Here is a 20,434-nt window from a genome sequence, read left to right as displayed (position 1 = left end):
TTTGTCAGTGAGTTTGATCTGTGTCACTGGGACCATGCTAGCCAGGACCCCAGTGCTCATAGTTTGTGGCCTATATGTGTTCCCTGTGTGGTGCCTAACTGTATCACTGAGGCTCTGCTAACCAGAACCTCAGTGTTTATGTTCTCTCTGCTTTTGAAATTGTCACTGCAGGCTAGTGACCATTTACACCAATTCTGATTGGCACACTGGAACACCCTTATAATTCCCTAGTATATGGTAACTAGGTACCCAGGGTATTAGGGTTCCAGGAGATCCCTATGGGCTGCTGAATTTCTTTTGCTACCCATAGGGATCTCAGACAATTCTTACACAGGACTGCCACTGCAGGCTGAGAGAAATAACGTCCACGTTATTTCACAGCCATTTTACACTGCACCTAAGTAGCTTATAAGTCACCTATATGTCTAACCCTCACCTTGTGAAGGTTAGGTGAAAAGTTAGAAAGTGTGAGGGCACCCTGGCACTAGCCAGGGCAATTTCCCCGGACTTTGTGCGTGCGGGGACACCATTACACGCGTGAACTACATATAGGTCAATACCTATGTGGAGCTTCACAAGGGTAACTCTGAACATGGCCATGTAACATGTCTAAGATCTTAGAATTGTACCCCCAAGCCAAATTTGGTATTTGGGTGCCAATCCCATGCATCCCCGGGGCTCCAGCCAACCCCAGGTACTGCCCAATTAGCCCTCTGGGGTTTTCTCTGCAGCTACTGCTACTGCCAATACTCAGACAGGTTTCTGCCCCCCTGGGGCCTGGGCAGCCCAGTCCCAGGAAGGCAGAACAAAGGATTTCCTCTGAGAGAGGGTGTTACACCCTCCCTTTTTGGAAATAGGTGTTAAGGGCCTGAGAGGAGTAGCCATTTCAATGGGGGTTGTGCGTCAAAAAAGGGTGCAAGTCCGGTTTGAGGCATGATTTTTGCCTCAAACCTGACTTGCATAATTTTTTTACGCACAACCCCCATTTTCCCCTACGCCGACGTTGCCTGGTTTGAGTCATTTTGTTTTACTCTGAGCATCCCGCAGCGCCAACTAATGTCATTCCTTAAATAAGGCTCCCGCATGGCGCGTAGGAATGGCATTAGCCAGCGGTAAAAAATGTTAAGCAAACCAGCGCCGGCACTGGTTTGTGTCAAAAAGTATAAATATGGTCCTTAGTGTTTTCTTACACTCCCAGTGACCCTCTACACACTACAATACATAGGGTTCCATTTGTGGTTTGCATTCCACTTTCATAGTTATGTGGTTTGTGATGCCCCTAGGTCAATTGCATCCTATTGTATTCTACAGTGTTTGCACTATTTTTCTAACTATTTACTTACCTGATTTTGGTTTGTGTATATATTTTGTGTATTTTACTTGCCTCCTAAGGGAGTATATCTTCTGAGATATTTTTGGCACATTGTCACTAAAATAAAGTAGCTTTATTTTTAGTAACACTGAGTATTGTGTTTCCCATGATATAGTACCCATATAATACTGGTGGTATAGTAGGAGCTTTGCGTGTCTCCTAGTTCAGCCTAAGCTGCTCTGCTATAGCTACCTCTATCAGCCTAAGCTGCTAGAACACTACTAATCTACTAATAAGGGATAACTGGACCTGGCACAAGGTGTAAATACCATAAGGTACCCACTATAAGCCAGGCCAGCCTTCTATGTTGGTGGTGCAGCGGTGGGATAAGTACTTGTAACTGCTTTACCACTTTGTCATTGGTGCTTTTCATAAGAAAACCATATTCTAAATACTTAGAAATATACACAGTTAACCTAAACAGTTTTACTTTCTCTCTAAAAACTTTCTACAAAGTTTCAGAAACGTTTGAAAAGTTTTTCTCTTTTTCTTAAAAGTTTGCTAAACTTTTTCTCACTTTCCTAAATTCTTTCTTGCAACTATGTCTGTAGTAGAGGCCACTCCCAAAGTTGTACAGACAACTTATGACAATTTAAACTTTAAAAGTTTGAGGGGGTCTCTGCATAGAAAGAGGTTTAGGGATTGGTAAGAACCCTACCAAAGATCTTCTCCTCAGTCTTTGCTTGAAAGTGACCAGAACCAGTCTAGTCAAACCCAAGATCAGGAGGTAGAGGAGGAGGGTACCCAGGTAGAATCAGGGGAGGGCCCAGAGGACTCTGGGGTGGGTACCTCCAAAGACCTTTCTACTAACAGGCCATCTCATGAAACTGGTAGTGGGAGGGGCTCACACACTAGTAGGGCACCTTTCACTCCAAAAGGCCAGGTAAACAGAGTTTAGGTAGTTAGAGATAGGTCCACTTCTGCACATTCCCACATCACCTCTGTGTCAGAGAATTCCCAAGCCTCCCACCCTGAGGGTAACACCCTAGACAGGGAACTCAAAAAGCTGAGGTTGGAAGAGGCCAGACTGAAGCTGAGACAGCAGCAGTTGGCCTTCGACAGGGAGTCTCTAGATGTAGAGAGGGAAAGACAAAAGTTGGAGTTAGTTCCCTATGGTGGCAGCAGCAGTGTTCTTGATAGTCATCCTGTGAGAGAAACAGATTCAAGGAACCTGCATAAGATTGCCCCCCTTACAAGGAGGGGGATGACATAAACAAGTGGTTTTCTGCACTTGAGAGGGCCTGTATGGTACAGTTGGTCCCTCAAAGGCAGTGGGATGCTATCTTGTGGCTATCTTTCACTGGCAAAAGTAGGGACAGACTCCTTACTGTCAGGGAGAGTGATGCCAACAACTTCAAAGTTTTAAAATATGCACTCTTAGATGGATTTGAGTTAACCACTGAACAATACAGGATAAAGTTTAGAGATACCAGAAAAGAGCCCTCTCAAGACAGGACAGACTTTGTAGACTATTCAGTGAAGGCCTTAGAGGGATGGTTACATGGCAGTAAGGTGACTGACTATGAAAGCCTACATAATCTTATTTTGAGAGAGCATATTTTGAATAATTGTGTGTCTGATTTGTTACATCAGTACTTGGTAGACTCAGATCTGACCTCTTCCCAAGAATTGGGAAAGAAGGCAGACAAATGGGTCAGAACAAGAGTGAGCAGAAAAGCTCATACAAGTGGTGACAAGGATGGCAAGAAGAAGGATGGTAAGTGTTCTGACAAGGGTGGGGTCCAAATCCTCTTCAAACAATCAAAAGAAGCCATGGTGTTATTTATGTAAAAGTAAAGGCCATTGGGTAAGTGATTCCACTTGTCCAAAGAAAAAAACCAAGGCTCCCACTACCACAACCCCACCTGCGTCCCCTAGAGCCCCTAGTAATAGCAGTGGTAGTGGGTAGAATACTACAAATGGCCAATCAAAGGGTGTAGCTGGGGTCATCATTGGTAATGTAGTTGTGGTTGGTCTTGTTAGGGAGACCACAGAGGCTGTTTTAGTCTCTGATGGTGGTATTGACTTTGCCACCTTGGTTGCTTGTCCCCTTATTATGGGTAAGTACAAGCAACTTCACCAAATAAATGGTGTTGAGGTTGAGGCCTAGAGGGACACAGGAGCCAGTGTCATTATGGTGATTGAGAAACTGGTTCCCCCTGAACAACACCTACTTGGTCAGCAGTACCAAGTGACTGATGCTCATAACAACACGCTTAGCCACCCCATGGCTGTTGTGAATCTCAACTGGAGGGTGTGGGGGGTTTTCTGGTCCAAAGAAAGTTGGAGTAGACACTGATTTACCTATAGACTGCTTACTAGGCAATGATTTGGAGACATCAGCTTGGGCTGAAGTGGAGTTGGAGTCTCATGCAGCAATGCTGGGCATTCTAGGGCATATCTGTGCTCTCACAAGGGCTCAGGCCCAGAAGCAAGGAGGACAGGAAAACTTGGATCCTGGAAAAATGGACCAAGTGCTCCCAAACGCTAGGGGTAGAAAGGGTAAGTCCTTGCCCACTATCCCTCCCTCTCTAGAAGATCCCCCTTTTGAGGAATATGAATCCTCTCCTTGTGCAGAACCTGCACCAGATGAGCTGGCAGCAGACACTGCTGAGCGTTTGGGTGCAGAGGGGCCTGTTAAGGAAGAGCTGAGTGTAGCACAGCAGACCTGTCCCACACTAGAGGGTTTAAGACATCAAGCTGTCAAACAGCAGAATGGGGATATCACTGATAGCCATAAAGTCTATTGGGAAGATAACCTCCTCTATACTGAGTTAAGGGACCCTAAACCTGGAGCTGCCAGGAGACTAGACATCCCTTTACAGTATAGGGAGTTTCTTCTGACTTTGGCTCATGATATTCTTTTGGCTGGGTATTTGGGCCAGAATAAAACTTGGGACAGACTTGTTCCATTGTTTCACTGGCCTCATATGTCAGAGGACACCAAGGAGTTTTGTCGCTCCTGTGTGACCTGCCAAGCCAGTGACAAGACTGGTGGCACACCTTTGGCCCCCTTAATTCCACTTCCAGTGGTTGGGGTGCCCTTTGAAAAGGTAAGGATTGACATTGTTGGCCCCCTTGACCCTCCAACAGCTTCAGGTAATAGGTTTATCCTTGTGGTAGTGGACCATGCCACTAGGTATCTTGAAGCTATTCCCTTAAGGACCACTACAGCTCCTGCAGTGGCAAAAGCCCTCCTGGGAATTCTTTTTCAGAATGGGTTTCCCTAAGGAAGTGGTGTCAGACAGAGGTAGCAACTTCATGTCTGCATACCTCAAAGTTATGTGGAAGGAGTATAGTGTAACTTATAAGTTCCCTACTCCTTATCATCCACAGACAAATGGTCTGGTTGAGAGGTTTAATAAAGCTCTCAAAGGCATGATCATGGGACTCCATGAAAAACTCAGGAGGGGATGGAATTTCCTGTTGCCATGCCTCCTTTTTGCTTATAGGGAGGTACCCCAAAAAGGAGTAGGCTTTAGCCCCTTTGAACCCATCTCTGGGCAGTCTGTAAGAGGTCCCCTTGCTCTTTTAAAGGAGGGTTGGGAACAACCTTTAAAAGTTCCCAAACAAGACATTGTGGATTATGTACTTGGCCTGAGATCTAGGATGGCTGAGTACATGAAAAAGGCCAGTAAAAACCTTCAGGCCAGCCAAGAGCTCCAAAAGCAATGGCATGACCAGAAGGCTGACCTGACTCAGTATCACCCACGACTGAAGGTGTGGGTATTGGAGCCTGTGGCCCCAAGAGCACCCCAGGACAAATGGAGTGGACCCCATCTCATAGTGGAGAAAAAAGGTGAGGTCACCTATTTGGTAGACCTGGGCACTGCCAGAAGTCCCCTTAGGGTGGTTCATCACAACCTCTTGAAACCTTAATATAACAGGGCTGACTTAACCCTGCTCATGGCCACTGATGAGGGGCAGGAAGAAGAGAGTGACCCTCTCCCTGACCTCTTCTCCACCGCTGAAGCTGATGGCTTAGTAGAGGGAGTTGTAATTCAGATTGCCTTACTGCTGAGTAGAAGGACAATTGCATAAATCTCTTAGATCAGTTCTCTGACCTCTTCTCACTGATCCCAGGTACAACTACCTGGTGTGAGCACATAATCAACACTGGAGACAATTTACCTGTCAAAAGTATGATTTATAGGCAGCCTGACCATGTCAGGGAGTGCATTAAACAAGAGGTACAGAAAATGTTGGGTCTAGGAGTGATTGAACCTTCTGAAAGTCCCTGGGCTAGCCCAGTAGTGCTTGTCCCCACACCTCACAGTAAAGATGGTAAAAAGGAAATTAGGTTTTCTGTGTACTATAGAGGTCTCAATCAAGTAACCAAAACTGATGCTTACCCTATACCCAGGGCAGATGAGCTGATAGATACACTGGCTTCTGCCAAGTATCTAAGCACTTTTGATTTAACTGCAGGGCATTGGCAGATTAAGTTGGCAGAAGATGCTAAACCCAAAACAGCATTTTCAACCATTGGAGGGCACTATCAGTTCACTGTTATGCCCTTTGGATTGAAAACTGCACCTGTCACTTTTCAGAGGTTGATGAATACAGTTCTCCAGGGATGGGAAGCCTTTAGTGCAGCATACCTAGATGATATAGCTGTCTTTAGCTCCACCTGGGATGATGACCTGCTCCACCTGTGGAACGTTTTGGAGGCCCTGCAAAAGGAAGGCTTCACAATCATGGCTTCAAAGTGCCAGATAGGGCAGGGGAAAGTGGTTTATCTGGGCTACCTGGTATGTGGGGAACAGATTGCACCACTGCAGGGGAAGATCCAAACCATTATGGGATGGGCTCCCCCTACAACTCAAACCCATGTGAGAGCCTTCTTAGGCCTCACTGGGTACTATAGAAGGTTCAGTAAGAACAATGGCACCATTGCTGCCCCACTTGATGACCTCAGATCCAAAAAGATGGCTAAAAAGGTATTATGGACAGCTAGCTGTCAAAAGGTTTTTGATGAGCTTAAACAGGCCATGTGCTCTGCAAAGCCCTTGTTACTCCAAGAAATTCATAGTCCAGACTGATGCTTCTGAATCAGGGGTAGGGGCAGTTCTATCACAGCTTAACACTGAGGGCCAGGATCAAACTGTTGCTTTTATCAGCAGGAGGTTGACCCCTAGAGAAAAGCGTTGGTCTGCCATAGAAAGGGAGGCCTTTGCTGTGGTCTGGGCCCTGAAAAAGTTGAAACCATACCTGTTTGGTACTCACTTTATGGTTCAGTCAGACCACAAACCTCTATTATGGCTTAAACAAATGAAAGGTGAAAACCCTAAATTGTTGAGGTGGTTTATATCCCTACAGGGAATGGACCACACAGTGGAACATAGACCTGGGAGTACCCACTCCAATGCAGATGGACTCTCCAGATATTTCCACTTAGATAATGAAGACTCATCTGGGCAAGGTTCGCCTTATTGTCCCTCGTTTGGGAGGGGGGTTGTGTAGGAAAGTACCATCTTGCCTGGTATGTTACCCCCATTTTTACATGTATGTAAGTTAGTTGTTTCCTGTCTCACTGGGATCCTGTTAGCCAGGACCACAGTGCTCATAGTCTGTGGCCTGAATGTGTGTACCTGTGTACTGACTAACTGTGTCATTGAGGCTCTGCTGACCAGAACCTCAGTGCTTATGCTCTCTCTGCCTTTAAAAGTGCCACTATAGGCTAGTGACCATTTTTACCAATTTTAAGTGCCACACTGTGTAGGAAGGTAGCCTCTTTCTAGCCTTGTTACCCCCACTTTTGGCCTGTTTGTGAGTATATGTCAGGGTGTTTTTACTGTCTCACTGGGATCCTGCTAGCCAGGTCCCAGTGCTCATAGTGGAAACCCTATGTTGTCAGTATGTTTGATATTTGTCACTGGGATCCTGCTAGCCAGGACCCCAGTGCTCATAGTGGAAACCCTATTTGTCAGTGAGTTTGATCTGTGTCACTGGGACCATGCTAGCCAGGACCCCAGTGCTCATAGTTTGTGGCCTATATGTGTTCCCTGTGTGGTGCCTAACTGTATCACTGAGGCTCTGCTAACCAGAACCTCAGTGTTTATGTTCTCTCTGCTTTTGAAATTGTCACTGCAGGCTAGTGACCATTTACACCAATTCTGATTGGCACACTGGAACACCCTTATAATTCCCTAGTATATGGTAACTAGGTACCCAGGGTATTAGGGTTCCAGGAGATCCCTATGGGCTGCTGAATTTCTTTTGCTACCCATAGGGATCTCAGACAATTCTTACACAGGACTGCCACTGCAGGCTGAGAGAAATAACGTCCACGTTATTTCACAGCCATTTTACACTGCACCTAAGTAGCTTATAAGTCACCTATATGTCTAACCCTCACCTTGTGAAGGTTAGGTGAAAAGTTAGAAAGTGTGAGGGCACCCTGGCACTAGCCAGGGCAATTTCCCCGGACTTTGTGAGTGCGGGGACACCATTACACGCGTGAACTACATATAGGTCAATACCTATGTGGAGCTTCACAAGGGTAACTCTGAACATGGCCATGTAACATGTCTAAGATCTTAGAATTGTACCCCCAAGCCAAATTTGGTATTTGGGTGCCAATCCCATGCATCCCCGGGGCTCCAGCCAACCCCAGGTACTGCCCAATTAGCCCTCTGGGGTTTTCTCTGCAGCTACTGCTACTGCCAATACTCAGACAGGTTTCTGCCCCCCTGGGGCCTGGGCAGCCCAGTCCCAGGAAGGCAGAACAAAGGATTTCCTCTGGGAGAGGGTGTTACACCCTCCCTTTTTGGAAATAGGTGTTAAGGGCCTGAGAGGAGTAGCCTCTCCTGGCCTCTGGAAATGCTTTGAAGGGCACAGATGGTGCCCTCCTTGCATAAACCAGTCTACACCAGTTCAGGGATCCCCAGCCCCTGCTCTGGCACAAAACTGGACAAAGGAAAGGGGAGTGACCACTCCCCTGTCCATCACCACCCCAGGGGTGGTGCCCAGAGCTCCTCCAGTGTGTCCCAGACCTCTGCCATCTTGAATGCAGAGGTGAGAGGGCACAATACAGACCTCTGAGTGGCCAGTGCCAGCAGGTGACATCAGAGACACCTCCTGATAGGTTCTTACCTGGTTAGGTACCCAATACTCCTCTGAGGGCTATTTCGGGTCTCTCCTGTGGGTGTCTCCTCAGATAACGAATGCAAGAGCTCACCAGAGTTCCTCTGCACTTCTCTCTTCAACTTCTGCCAAGGATCGACCGCTGACTGCTCCAGGACGCCTGCAAAACTGCAACAAAGTAGCAAGATGACGACCAGCAACATTTTAGCGCCTAATCCTGCCGGCTTTCTCGACTGTTTCCTAGTGGTGCATGCTCTGAGGGCTGTCTGCCTTCACCCTGCACTGGAAGCAGGGTGGGACCCTCTTTTGCAATGTAGAGACGACCGTCGTGTTCAGACTTCTTGAACCCTTGTTCAAGTACTTCTGTGGGTGCCACCTTCTCGTGCATGGGCTCTCTACATTGCTGATGCCCCCCTCTGTCTCCTCTCCCAAGTGGCGACATCCTGGTCCTTCCTGGGCCCGGGCAGCACCCTTATTCTTCAACTGTGACTCCTGCAGCTAGCAAGTTTTGTTTGTGGTCTTTTGCCAAAAAAACAACTCTGCATCCTTCAGCACTCCGTGGGACATCTTCTGCACAAAGGAGAAGTTCCTAGCACTTTCGTTGTTGCAGAATCTTCAGCTTCTTCCATCCAGAGGCAGCCATTTTGCACCTTCATCTGGGGTTTAGTGGGCTCCTGACCCCCTGGACACTATCGCGACTCGGGGACTTGGTCCCCTTCCTTTGCAGGTCCTTAGGTCCAGGAATCCATCTCCAGTGCTTTGCAGTCTTTTGTGGTCTTTGCAAAATCCTCTATCACGACTTTAGTGTGTTTCTGGGGAAATAGTAGTACTTCTCTCCTACTTTCCTGGGTCTTGGGGTGGGGTATCTTGGACACCCTTAGTGTTTTCTTACACTCCCAGCAACCGTCTACACACTACACTAGCCTAGGGGTCCATTTGTGGTTCACATTCCACTTTCATAGTATATGGTTTGTGTTGCCTCTAGGCCTATTGTATCCTAATATATTCTACAGTGTTTGCACAATTGTTCTAACTGTTTACTTACCTGATTTTGGTTTGTGTGTATATTTTTTGTATTTTACTTGCCTACTAAGGGAGTATATCCTCTGAGATATTTTTGGCACATTGTCACTAAAATAAAGTACCTTTATTTTTAGTCACTCTGGGTATTGTCTTTCTTATGATATAGTACGTATAGGACATAAGTGGTGTAATCAGAGCTTTGCATGCCTCCTAGTTCAGCCTAAGCTGCTCTGCTATAGCTACCTCTATCAGCCTAAGCTGCTAGAACACTACTAATCTACGAATAAGGGATAACTCGTCCTGGCACAAGGTGTAAGTTCCATCAGGTACCCACCATAAGCCGGGCCAGCCTCCTATACACCTCATGTCTTATATGACTGGATAACGCCACCTGCAAAAATCAAATTCACAATCACTAGGGACACACTATTATCAGTTACTATACTTTCTTAATAATTAACCTTTTATTCTCTCTGACATTCAATGTTATTCTGACTCACCCTGTGATCCCTGAGGTCTTGCTTCTCTCTGTTGGTGTATTTGAGTATTATGGATATGACAATGAACTTCGTGGAATAGTTATCAAATAAACACGAAGAGTTGTCTGCTTCTTTACTTATGTGACAGAATTTTCCGTTCTGAATACGTTTCTCTACATATTCTTAATTATTCTTTTGGGTTGATATATATATTTATGTAGTCATTTATGGTTAAATTAGGTGAGGTATCGAGTTCCTCTTGACTGTCTTTTAAATGCTAAATCTGTAAACGCTTATTCGTCAATAGTCCGTTCCTGTCGTAAACTCTTTAGAGCTGTCAAAAACTTCCTGTATCTGTAAATGCTTATTCATTAATAGTTTGTTCCTTCCGTAAGATCTTTAGAACTGTCAAAACCTCCTGTATCTGTAAATGCTTGTTCATTAATAGTTTGTTCCTTCCATAAGATCTTTAGAGCTGTCAAAACTTCCTGTATCTGTAAATGCTTATTTGTCATGAATTATTATCTGCAGTTAACTCATTATCTGTAAAAACGCATGCGACATCTAGTTTTCCTCACAAAAACGTTTACCTCAAAAGTGCGCTCTCTCCACACATCTGGATTCCTGTCAGACTACAGTTGAAGTGCAAAGCTTCCAAGCAGCGTGCGCGTAACCTAGCAACTAAACTGAATGCAACACTTTTACTGCAACCTAACTTTCTGGATTCTCGTCGGCCATCTTGGATCCCTCGCTTTGGCCTTTTCTTTGTAACAAAAGCAATACAGCATGGAAAACCTTCTTCCAGCTAGAACGTTGCTGTCTCCACTGTGAATACCTTTTTGCTTGCATCCTTATTGCTTTTCTTAGATGCTTCACCATTACAGACTGGCAGGTTTGAGGGGTCATGACACAAGTTGAGGCCGTCCCCACCGGAGCCCTCTTTGGAAACACGTTGCTGGAGGCTTCAGTCCAGTTTCCTACATTCCGACTTAGAAACTTTTTTGGTATGGAAATCTTCCCCCAGAACCAAGACGAAAGTTGAAGCCGAACTCAATGGAAGCCTCAGTAAATACACTGCATAGGAAGCCTCTGTCAAACTTATACCTTCGGACTTAGAAACTTTTTTCGAGATTTTTTTCCCCTGACCATGGACGACCCCCTACAGCAAGCCAATTTCGATGCAACGTCATTGAATTGCCTTTGCACGTGCCCCGGTCAAATCCTTGAAGTTTGGGGCTCCGGAGCTTTTTAGCAGGACGTACCTGCAAGTCAGGCTGGGTCACGGGTGACGTTGGGCGGCTTGACTCACGTCGCCAGGTCAATCCACTTATGGAGCTTTTTTCTAAAGTTTCTCCAAACTTCTGGATCTTCTTTCAGAAATACTTTTAAGGTTGTTTAGGTATCCACAACTTGCCCCAAGGTTCCAGAGTTGCTCTTTGGAGGTTAGGACTCCAACTGCCAGAATGCACCTGGTTCAAATCCTAAAATCACCACTGGCCAGTGGTTAGCTGGGATATTCTTGCAGGAATTCATGCAGGAAACTCTGGTCGGGTCCTTGCTACCTGTAGCTTACAGGGAGTCCTTTCTTGAAGTTGTAGAAGTAGGGCAAAGTCCTTTTCTTGGTGAAGCCTAAAGTGTGCAACAGATGCAGTGATTCTGAGTTCAGTGTCCAGGTGTAGGTCAGAGGTCCATCAGGGCAGTCATTTTTCTTTTTGTCTTATTCCAGTAGGGATCTGAAGTGTAGGGCAGCTCTGCCAATTTTATCCTTGATCCTGCAGTGGCAAGCAGTGGATGCTCCTGTCCAATTACGTGCAGGCCACCACCCTTTAGAGTAAACACTTCCAGGGAGGTGTGGCAAAAGTCAATTCCAGGGAGCAGCATTCCTCCAAAAAACAAAATGGCAAAAATTTAGATCTGGCTGAGTCCACCCACTGGTGTGGCTAAGTTTCCCTTAACACACCCCTCTCTAGCCCTCTCCTAATTTAATCAGGGGCACCTGGTTGTCTTTGGCTGCAGGAAATGAGGGAGGGTCAGTTCCTGTCCCAAATGTCCTTCCCTCCTTTGAAGTCCAGTTTGGCTGCTCTCCCCCCATCTGTTCTACCATCTGCTAAGGCAGATCTCCTCCCACCAGATGCTTCCTTTGTTTCAGCCCAGGCCAGAGGCTGACCAATCAGAGTGGACTAGAGGGCTGAAGTTGGAAACTTTTAGCAAGAGTACAAGTTATATTAAATTCAACAGTGGCAAGTTGTTGAATTTATTATAACTTTTAATTTGATATTAAACTTTCAATATCTAGCTCCTTACAATGGAAAATAAGATGTTAATATTTTAAAATAAAGTCTCTCCATGTTAGGGTATGGAGCCCATTCACTACAATCGGGAACAAATAATTTGACTATTTTTCCCTCACCAGGACTTATAACACATCTTTTATAAAGTCCCTGCTTATAGTTACACTACACCCAACCCTAGAGGCACTTGGGGCAAACCTTAGGGGTGACCTGCATGTAAAATAAGGTATTTTAGGACTTTAGAAGTACTTTTAATTCCAAAGCCAAATTTGGGATTAACTTTAACTTAAAAGCAGCCAGCAAGGCAGGTCTGCCTTTAGAATGACTCTGAGGACCACTGCAGTATACCTATGGGTGCACTAGCTATGCTCTGGTCCCTAAACCTACATGCTCTACCATTTACTAGGGACTTATAAGTAGGTATGTACAGTCAATATTAATTAGCCTAATTTTCATCTCCATTTGAATCAGAACACAGGCTCCGAGACTGTTTAGCAGTGCCCAGGGCACCACAAGAGTCAGAAAAACACCAGTATGAGTAAGAAATAGGGGCACAAATTTAGGGGGCTTCTGCAATCAGCCAAGTTTTCCCACAAATAGAGAAATAAATAATATTATTTACCGATTCTAGAGGTCACTTAGAAGAGAAACGTGCAGTAAGGCCTGTAGCATTTGTTCTGCTGGATCACGGAACACTGGAAAACAAAAATGCATTTTCAGCGTGTATTAAAATAGTTTGACTAGCTTAGCATAAAAAAGAACAGACACCGATCTTTCCTAGAGGGTAATCTGGATGGCATAACATTGGCACTAATAGCGCTCTATGCCCCCAACTTTAATCAGCTCGATTTTCTACACACACTGTCAACAGGCCTGCTCCGGGATCCAACAATAGACTGAATCGGGGGGGGACTTTAACTGTGTCATGGATGCCCACATGGTCAGATCCGTCCCGCCACTCCCGACTGCCCCAAGCAGTTGTGTCTCATGCAAACTCACTGCATGGAGGTTGTCCAACGGGCTATGGGATGTTTGGCGCATGTGACACCCAGAACAGAGTGAATACTCCTTTTATTCCCCCATCCACGATCTACATTGATTCCCAAACTCCATACAGTGGACTACTTAGCCCGTACAGTGTCAGACCATAGTCCTTTGCATGTGACACTGGGGTGGGGGATGCCACACACGCGTATCCCCACATGGCGCTTACAGGTAGAGGCTCTGTCAGACCCTCCCTTCTGTGCTGAACTAACACAATGTTTACTCACTTCTCCACAAAAAACGGTACGGCTTCTAGCCGTGCAATAGAATGCCCATAAGGTGGTGGTACGTGGCCACTGCATGGCTGCATCAGTGGGGGTGAGGCAGGTGTTGACAAGAGAAATCTCGGCCCTGGAGTACCAGCTACGTACAGCAGAGACTGCTGTAGGGAACAGCAGTATGGCCACTGTGGGGTTACAGTCGCTAAGGGTGAGCTGTAGAGAAGTAGACTCTAGACTACGTAGACATGATTACAGGCATTATGGGGCATATTTATACTCCGTTTGCGCCGAATTTGCGTTGCTTTTTTCGACGCAAATTCGACGCAAAACTAACTCCATATTTATACTTTGGCGTTAGACGCGTCTAGCGCCAAAGTTCCTGGAATTAGCGTAATTTTTTTGCGTGAACACCTTCCTTGCGTTAATGATATGCAAGGTAGGCGTTCCCGTCTTAAAAAATGACTCCGATGCTATTGCGTCGGATTTATACTCCCGGGCAAAAATGACGCCCGGGAGTGGGCGGGTCTAAAAAACCCGCATTTGCGCCGGATTTTAGCGCCTGGGTCAGGGCAGGCGTTAAGGGACCTGTGGGCTCAGAATGAGCCCAGAGGTGCCCTCCACTGCCCCCAGGGACACCCTCTGCCACCCTTGCCCACCCCAGGAGGACACCCAAGGATGGAGGGACCCACCCCAGGGACATTAAGGTAAGTCCAGGTAAGTATTTAAAAAAAAAAAAAATTGTGGCATAGGGGGGCCTGATTTGTGCCCCCCTACATGCCACTATGCCCAATGACCATGCCCAGGGGACAGAAGTCCCCTGGGCATGGCCATTGGGCAAGGGGGCATGACTCCTGTCTTTGCTAAGACAGGAGTCATTTCAATGGGGGATGGGCGTCGTAAAAAAATTGCGCAAATCGGGTTAAGACGATTTTTTTGCCTCAGCCTGACTTGCCCCATTTTTAGACGCCCAAACGCCATTTTTCCCTACGCCGGCACTGCCTGGTGTACGTCGTTTTTTTTTCACACACACCAGGCAGCGCCGGTCGGCTAACGCCGGCTAACGCCATTCAATAAATACTGCGCCCGCATGGTGCTTCAGAATGGCGTTAGCCGGCGCTAATTTTTTTGGCGCAAAACTGCGTTAGCGCAGTTTTGCGTCAAAAAGTATAAATATGGGCCTATATGATGTGTAAATATGCAGAGGGAGATAGAGCGGGTCGACTACTGGCCTGGCTAGTTCGACAACCCTCCCAGCCTTCCCCCATAGGCGCAATCAGGCTGGACAGTGGGCAGATGGTAAACACACAAGTAGACATTAATGGGGCCTTTTACAGGTACTATCGCTCCCTATACTCGCCCATACCCCCTCCATCTATAACACAAATGGCCGACTTCTTGATATCCTCCACGCAAAAACGTTTACAGCCTGAGCAGGCTGATGCATTGGATGGCCTGATCACCATGGAGTAAATTTGTCTGGCACTGTCACAGATTGCCTGCGCTAAGGCTCCAGGGTCAGACGGCCTACCAATAGAGTATCTGACATCTCAAGCTACCTATCTTCTGCCACTGCTGATGCGGGTGTTTAATGAAGCATATAATAGAGCGGAATTGCCCGACTCAATGAATGAGGCACTTATAGTTGTGCTCCCCAAGCCTGGCCTCGACCCTCTGGATGTTCGTTCATATCGCCCCCTCTCTTTACTCAACACTGATTGTAAATTGTTGGGGAAAATCTTAGCCAATAGACTCCTCCCGTGTATGCAGCATCTGATCCATGAGAATCAGTCAGGGTTTATACCAGGCAGAAATACCTTCCTCAACATCAGGAGACTAATCCGTATAATACATGGTGACAGAGATATTCCCCCTGCTCGCGCAGTGGCCCTATCCCTAGATATAGAAACAGCATTTGATACACTGGGTTGGGATTTTCTTATTGCTACTTTGGTGATGGGTTTCGGGGCTGGCTATGTGCAGTGGATTAAGACACTGTATGCAAGGCCCACGGCACACATGAAAACGGGGCACGTTATCTTTGAGTCTTTTCCGAAATGCAGGGGTACCAGACAGGAATGCCCGCTGTCTCCCCTTCCTTTTGCGATCGCCATGGAACCACTGGCTGCCCGGCTGCATGCACGTGTGCATATGTGGGGTGTCCCGGAGGTGAACATATACCATATCATCTCATTATACGCAGATGACGCCCTGGTATATTTACGCGATAATGCTGATTCCATGGAAGGAGTAATGGAAATACTAGACGCCTTTGCGACCAAATCTGGCTTACGAGTCAATTGGTCAAAATCCTGTATTTTTCCCCTATCTCCAGTGACTCCGGAGCTTCGCTCGGACCTTCCACATTACCAGCTACCATGGAGCCACACCTCTTTTAAGTATTTGGGCATACAGATTTATCATGCTGTGGACCTCCCCTTATCTCCAATGGGGAGGATAGCTATTGTAAAAATGCTCATCCTTCCGAGACTTCTATATCATTTTATGGCACTCCCGATAGTTCTTCCCCACTCTTTTTGTAAGACCTTGCACTCCATCATGACTGATTTACTACGGGGTAAGGACAGACGTAAAGTGGCGCTATCCATAACACAGTACCCACAGTTAAAGGGAGGTCTGGGTATGCCCAATTTTGAATTGTATTACACTGCAGCCCAACTGCAATGGCCAGCCTTGTGGCTGGGTGAAACCTCTTTGACGGAGCGCACGGCAATGATAATGACGCTGGCACCGCTTCCAGTGCTTACATGGCTGCTGGACGGGTCAAATCAACTAACGAGGAGCTCCATCTTGCTGGTGGCTGCAAAGACGTGCTGGCAGAGATATGTCCACAATAGGGGAGACCCAATGCCATACTCCCCCATTCTACCATGGACTAAGTTACCCAAGGCACAAACACTAATAAGACAACACAGCACATCCCCGTGGCATGAAGTGGGCCTAACAAATTCAGGGGAGCTATATGCAGACTCTACTGCGGCAGGGATTCAAGCCTTCATTACCTACTGCGCGATCAAACTTCTGCTGGGAACCACATGGGAACGAGGCAATGCTGAGCCATTCAAATTCTCCATTGCTCACATCGATTTTATCATTCTGAAACACAAGAGGTGCAGTCTCTAGAGTGTACCTGTTGTTGTTAGATCGGGTCTGTCCCAAAAAGTCACGCGCAAAGCCAGATGGGACAAGGTGCTTCCCGCTCCCTTATCTCGAAGCGCCTGGATGGCAGCGCTCTCCAATATCAAAAGAATTTCCCGAAATACCAGACTTGGATACACCCAGTTTAATTACATACATCACTCCTATTTATCACCGGCCCTCATCAAACGTATGTTCCCGGGCTCAGACCCGACATGCCCTAGGTGCGCACAGCCGGCAGCAGATTTTTACCACATGGTATGGAACTGTTCCCCGCTGGCTGTGGCATGGCAATGAGTCACAGACACCGTAGCTGAGGTCACAAACCGTACACTATCAACGACACCGGAATCATGTTTGCTTGGTCTACGCTGCCGCAGCAGGAAGGATAAGCAAATACACAGATTCACTGACTTGGCTTTCAAGCTCTTCAAGCGCTTAATAGCGACCCATTGGAAGGCCCCACACACACCGGCCTACTGTAACTGGCTGCGCGATTTGATACAAAGCACGCAGGCAGAGGCATCTACACTGCGTCTGCTCCAGCGCCGTGGACTAGCACAGGGCGGTTCTGACACATGGGTGCGTCTTCATTGTCACTTTGGAGGCCAAAAATGACATACACCCACCTTAAATAGGGTACATAACACGCTGCACTGGACAAATGACAGACTCCTCCCCACCCATAGACTAACTATACCCTGGAGAGGCCTGAACGCAGATCTAGTCTGGCGCTCCGCTGGGAGCAAATGGGGTGGCCAGTCAGGCCGTCATGAACATGGCAGGGGCCAGCCTAAACACAGGGCAAGTCCCGTCTGACACATTCTTATCCCTTGAAATCGTGTGCTACACAACAGAGCTCTGGTGTATAACCTAGGTGTGAGGACAGAAGGGAGCACATATTTATACAATCACACTTACATAATCCTCAACCAGAGCGGGCTCTGGCTGGACACCACCTATGCAATATGAGTATAATTCTAAGGAATGTTATAGTAATGACACAATCTATCAACACAAGCCACAACAACCACCTGTGTATACTGCATAATATTGTCTGTACGTATGAGAAGCATATACATGTATGTCCAGAACTGATCAATTTGTGATCGATTGTACCAGTGACACCCCAGAATGTTTAATAAAAAGAGTTGAAAAAAAAAGTATGTTCTTGACAAACTGTATAATTTCAGAGTCGCCCGCACACTCCAACGTTCTTAAAGACTATAAAGCCAAAAAATGGTCCATGCGGGAGGCATTTTTTTAATCGGATCCAGTCAACACTGAAAATAAGCAGCAACAGGCGGGAAATGGGGGGCTGCCTGGAGATGAAGTGAAAAGCAAGCAGAGCCAAAGGTATGCAACCAAAGACACAAGCTGGAAACAAATAATTAAAAAAACAAAAGGCTTGCAGGATCCATGAAGCAGGTGCTGTGCTAATCAAGCCCAAAATATACAAACACTTGAGGGAAATGCACAGTTAAAATGAAGGTCAGCGGCCATGAACCAGGTGCTGCACTGAATTGGAAATGCACACCCGAAATGTAAATGAACAGGGAACGAACAATAAAATACTCCCTCCAAGAAACAGATAAAGTTTCATAGCATGAAGAGATAGAAACTGGTCTCTGCTTCCTGGCTCTAAACGAAAGTCAGAAAGGATGGAAAAGAGGAGGGATTGCCCATTAGCAAGAAAGTATTTTTAAAGGAGACTGACATAGACAAATGACAAGCAATGGGTAGACTTCAACCCCACAAAGCATACACAACAGGTTGCTGAGCGACAGTGCAAGAACTGTCTAGGCGCGACCTAAAAACATGATGCAGTATTGAGGTGGTCAAGCTGATTTCAGCCAGAAGACAGCACTTCTTCCAAACAGGTGATACTAGAATTTTCCTTATATGAAATCAAATGCACCTTTGCCCATGCTTATGAAGGTTGAAGTTTCACAACTTTGTAGGGTACATGTTCATTTCCACACCACTGGTTTGAATACCCAGTTTCCATGGCAATATTATGCCCAACATCTGACACATGAACAAAGTCCATGGTCTTATGTTTGATTACCCTGACTAACATTGTCCTTTTGCTAATAACACTGATAGTCCCCCTATACAACATTCAAGTATTCATATACATATTACTACAGAAATGCATGTAATAAGCATAAAAAGCACACCAATACAAATAAATGTCACGCAACTTATCCATACATTGTCCGAAGTACAACAATCTGTACAAAATACTCCGTCTATCCTTAGAAATACTGACCTATTGTTTTTGTCAATATTTGCCTTGAAATAGTGAATCTGGCCATTTGGCACATTTGCTGACAGGGTAAATTAAAGCAATTCTTCTAATCGTTTTGAGTTTAGATACGCACTAGATGTCGAGTAAAGTCTGAGATTGTCATTAAAAGCAAAGTTAATGAAGGTAAGGCATGTTTTATTTTACAGGGACAGAATCTTTTTGAAAATATGGACAACACCTATGCCGCCCTTGACGGCGCCCAGGCTGCATCCGAATATGAAGAAATTCTACAGGAAAATACATGTGAAGAAACAAGCCCAGATGAATAACTCTCAATGTTGACTCAGTGGCTGTTTTGGGAAGTGCTGATGTGACTGAAACCTGTGTTCTCCTCTCACGCATATTATTTTGAAATATGTTATTCTATAATTTCATTTTATTATTCAATTATAAACCCCAGGGCAACATGAGTGTCCCCAATTTCAATCAGATCAGTCATTGAAAGAATCGTAATTGCAGTTCTCACCTGAAGAGCCATTATTGCAGTTCCCATCCTCACCCTAATGCTCCACGCCTGTACCCCTGAAACTCCCAGGACAAATATAGCAATGAACTGAGGCTCTCCAGAGTATTTAGTCCTGTTATAAGTGCGGATACTGATGCCCTTGTGAACCATTGTAGTCCTAGAAAAGCAACCACTGAAGTTGGATATCAGAAAAGCAATATGGCACCACATTTCTATGTTGTGCATTCTAACCAGAAACACTGTTTTCTGGTGGGCACAACAAAGTATACCCTCCAACAGATGAATACATGTTCCTGGTACTGTTACAGAGGTTCTGACTGTTCAAACAGCTTTTCAACAGAACTCATACTGAAAGCTACACCTTATGTGATTTCAACTTGGTAATAAATGCTTTAATATGAGGTGGTTTGAGCCCTATTTTAGGTATATATTTAATTGTGTTTAGTGCAAATCATGCTCTAGCTATTATGGTCAAAGTTAATAAAAAGATTTGGGTTGAATATGGTTGTTTTGTTTCTTCTCATTGCTCCATTACATTGTGTATTTCATACTGCTGTAAAATATTGTTGCATTGTGTGAGCATATCTGACAGTCCATGTATATGGCACCAAACATGAGATCCTGTCATGATGAACTCAGTACAGACCCAAACACCTATTTCTATGTGCTTACAACATGTAAAGTAAATTTATTTAGCCTGATACTCCTCTGAGTTAGTGATTTATCTCCAGATATCCCAGCTCAGTAACAGAAGGAGGCAATCAGTGCACATCACCCTCACATATGGCCACATGTACAAGTTCCTAGCTCCACCTCACTGATACTTTTGATGATGCTTTGTTAGAGCAATGCCCCCTCTGCATTCAAAAGCTGGTGTCAAGCCGATACATGTATCCACATGTTGTATTGAAGATATAGATCCATCGCACATAACACTTAGCATGAAATAGATAAGCAATGTGTATTGCATTGGCCATGCCACCGT

At 45.7% G+C, this 20,434-nt stretch overlaps 1 protein-coding gene across 3 annotated transcripts in view; it reads left to right on the top strand.

Annotated features, from left to right (window-relative positions):
• Positions 1-19,953, top strand: part of MAG (myelin associated glycoprotein) — a 331,431-nt gene extending 311,478 nt beyond the window's left edge. For all 3 annotated transcript variants that reach the window (XM_069201179.1, XM_069201178.1, XM_069201177.1), the window contains one exon: positions 19,130-19,953. In XM_069201179.1, coding sequence (XP_069057280.1) covers positions 19,130-19,252 — 123 coding nt within the window. In that variant the 3' untranslated portion in view covers positions 19,253-19,953. The remainder of the gene's footprint in view (positions 1-19,129) is intronic.
• Positions 19,954-20,434: the final 481 nt, after the last annotated feature.

The sequence above is a fragment of the Pleurodeles waltl genome, chromosome 7 (assembly GCF_031143425.1).
Source record: "Pleurodeles waltl isolate 20211129_DDA chromosome 7, aPleWal1.hap1.20221129, whole genome shotgun sequence".
NCBI classification, from domain to species: domain Eukaryota; kingdom Metazoa; phylum Chordata; class Amphibia; order Caudata; family Salamandridae; genus Pleurodeles; species Pleurodeles waltl.
The sequence above is the reverse complement of the archived record's forward strand: the minus strand, read 5'-3'. Positions and strand labels throughout refer to the sequence as shown.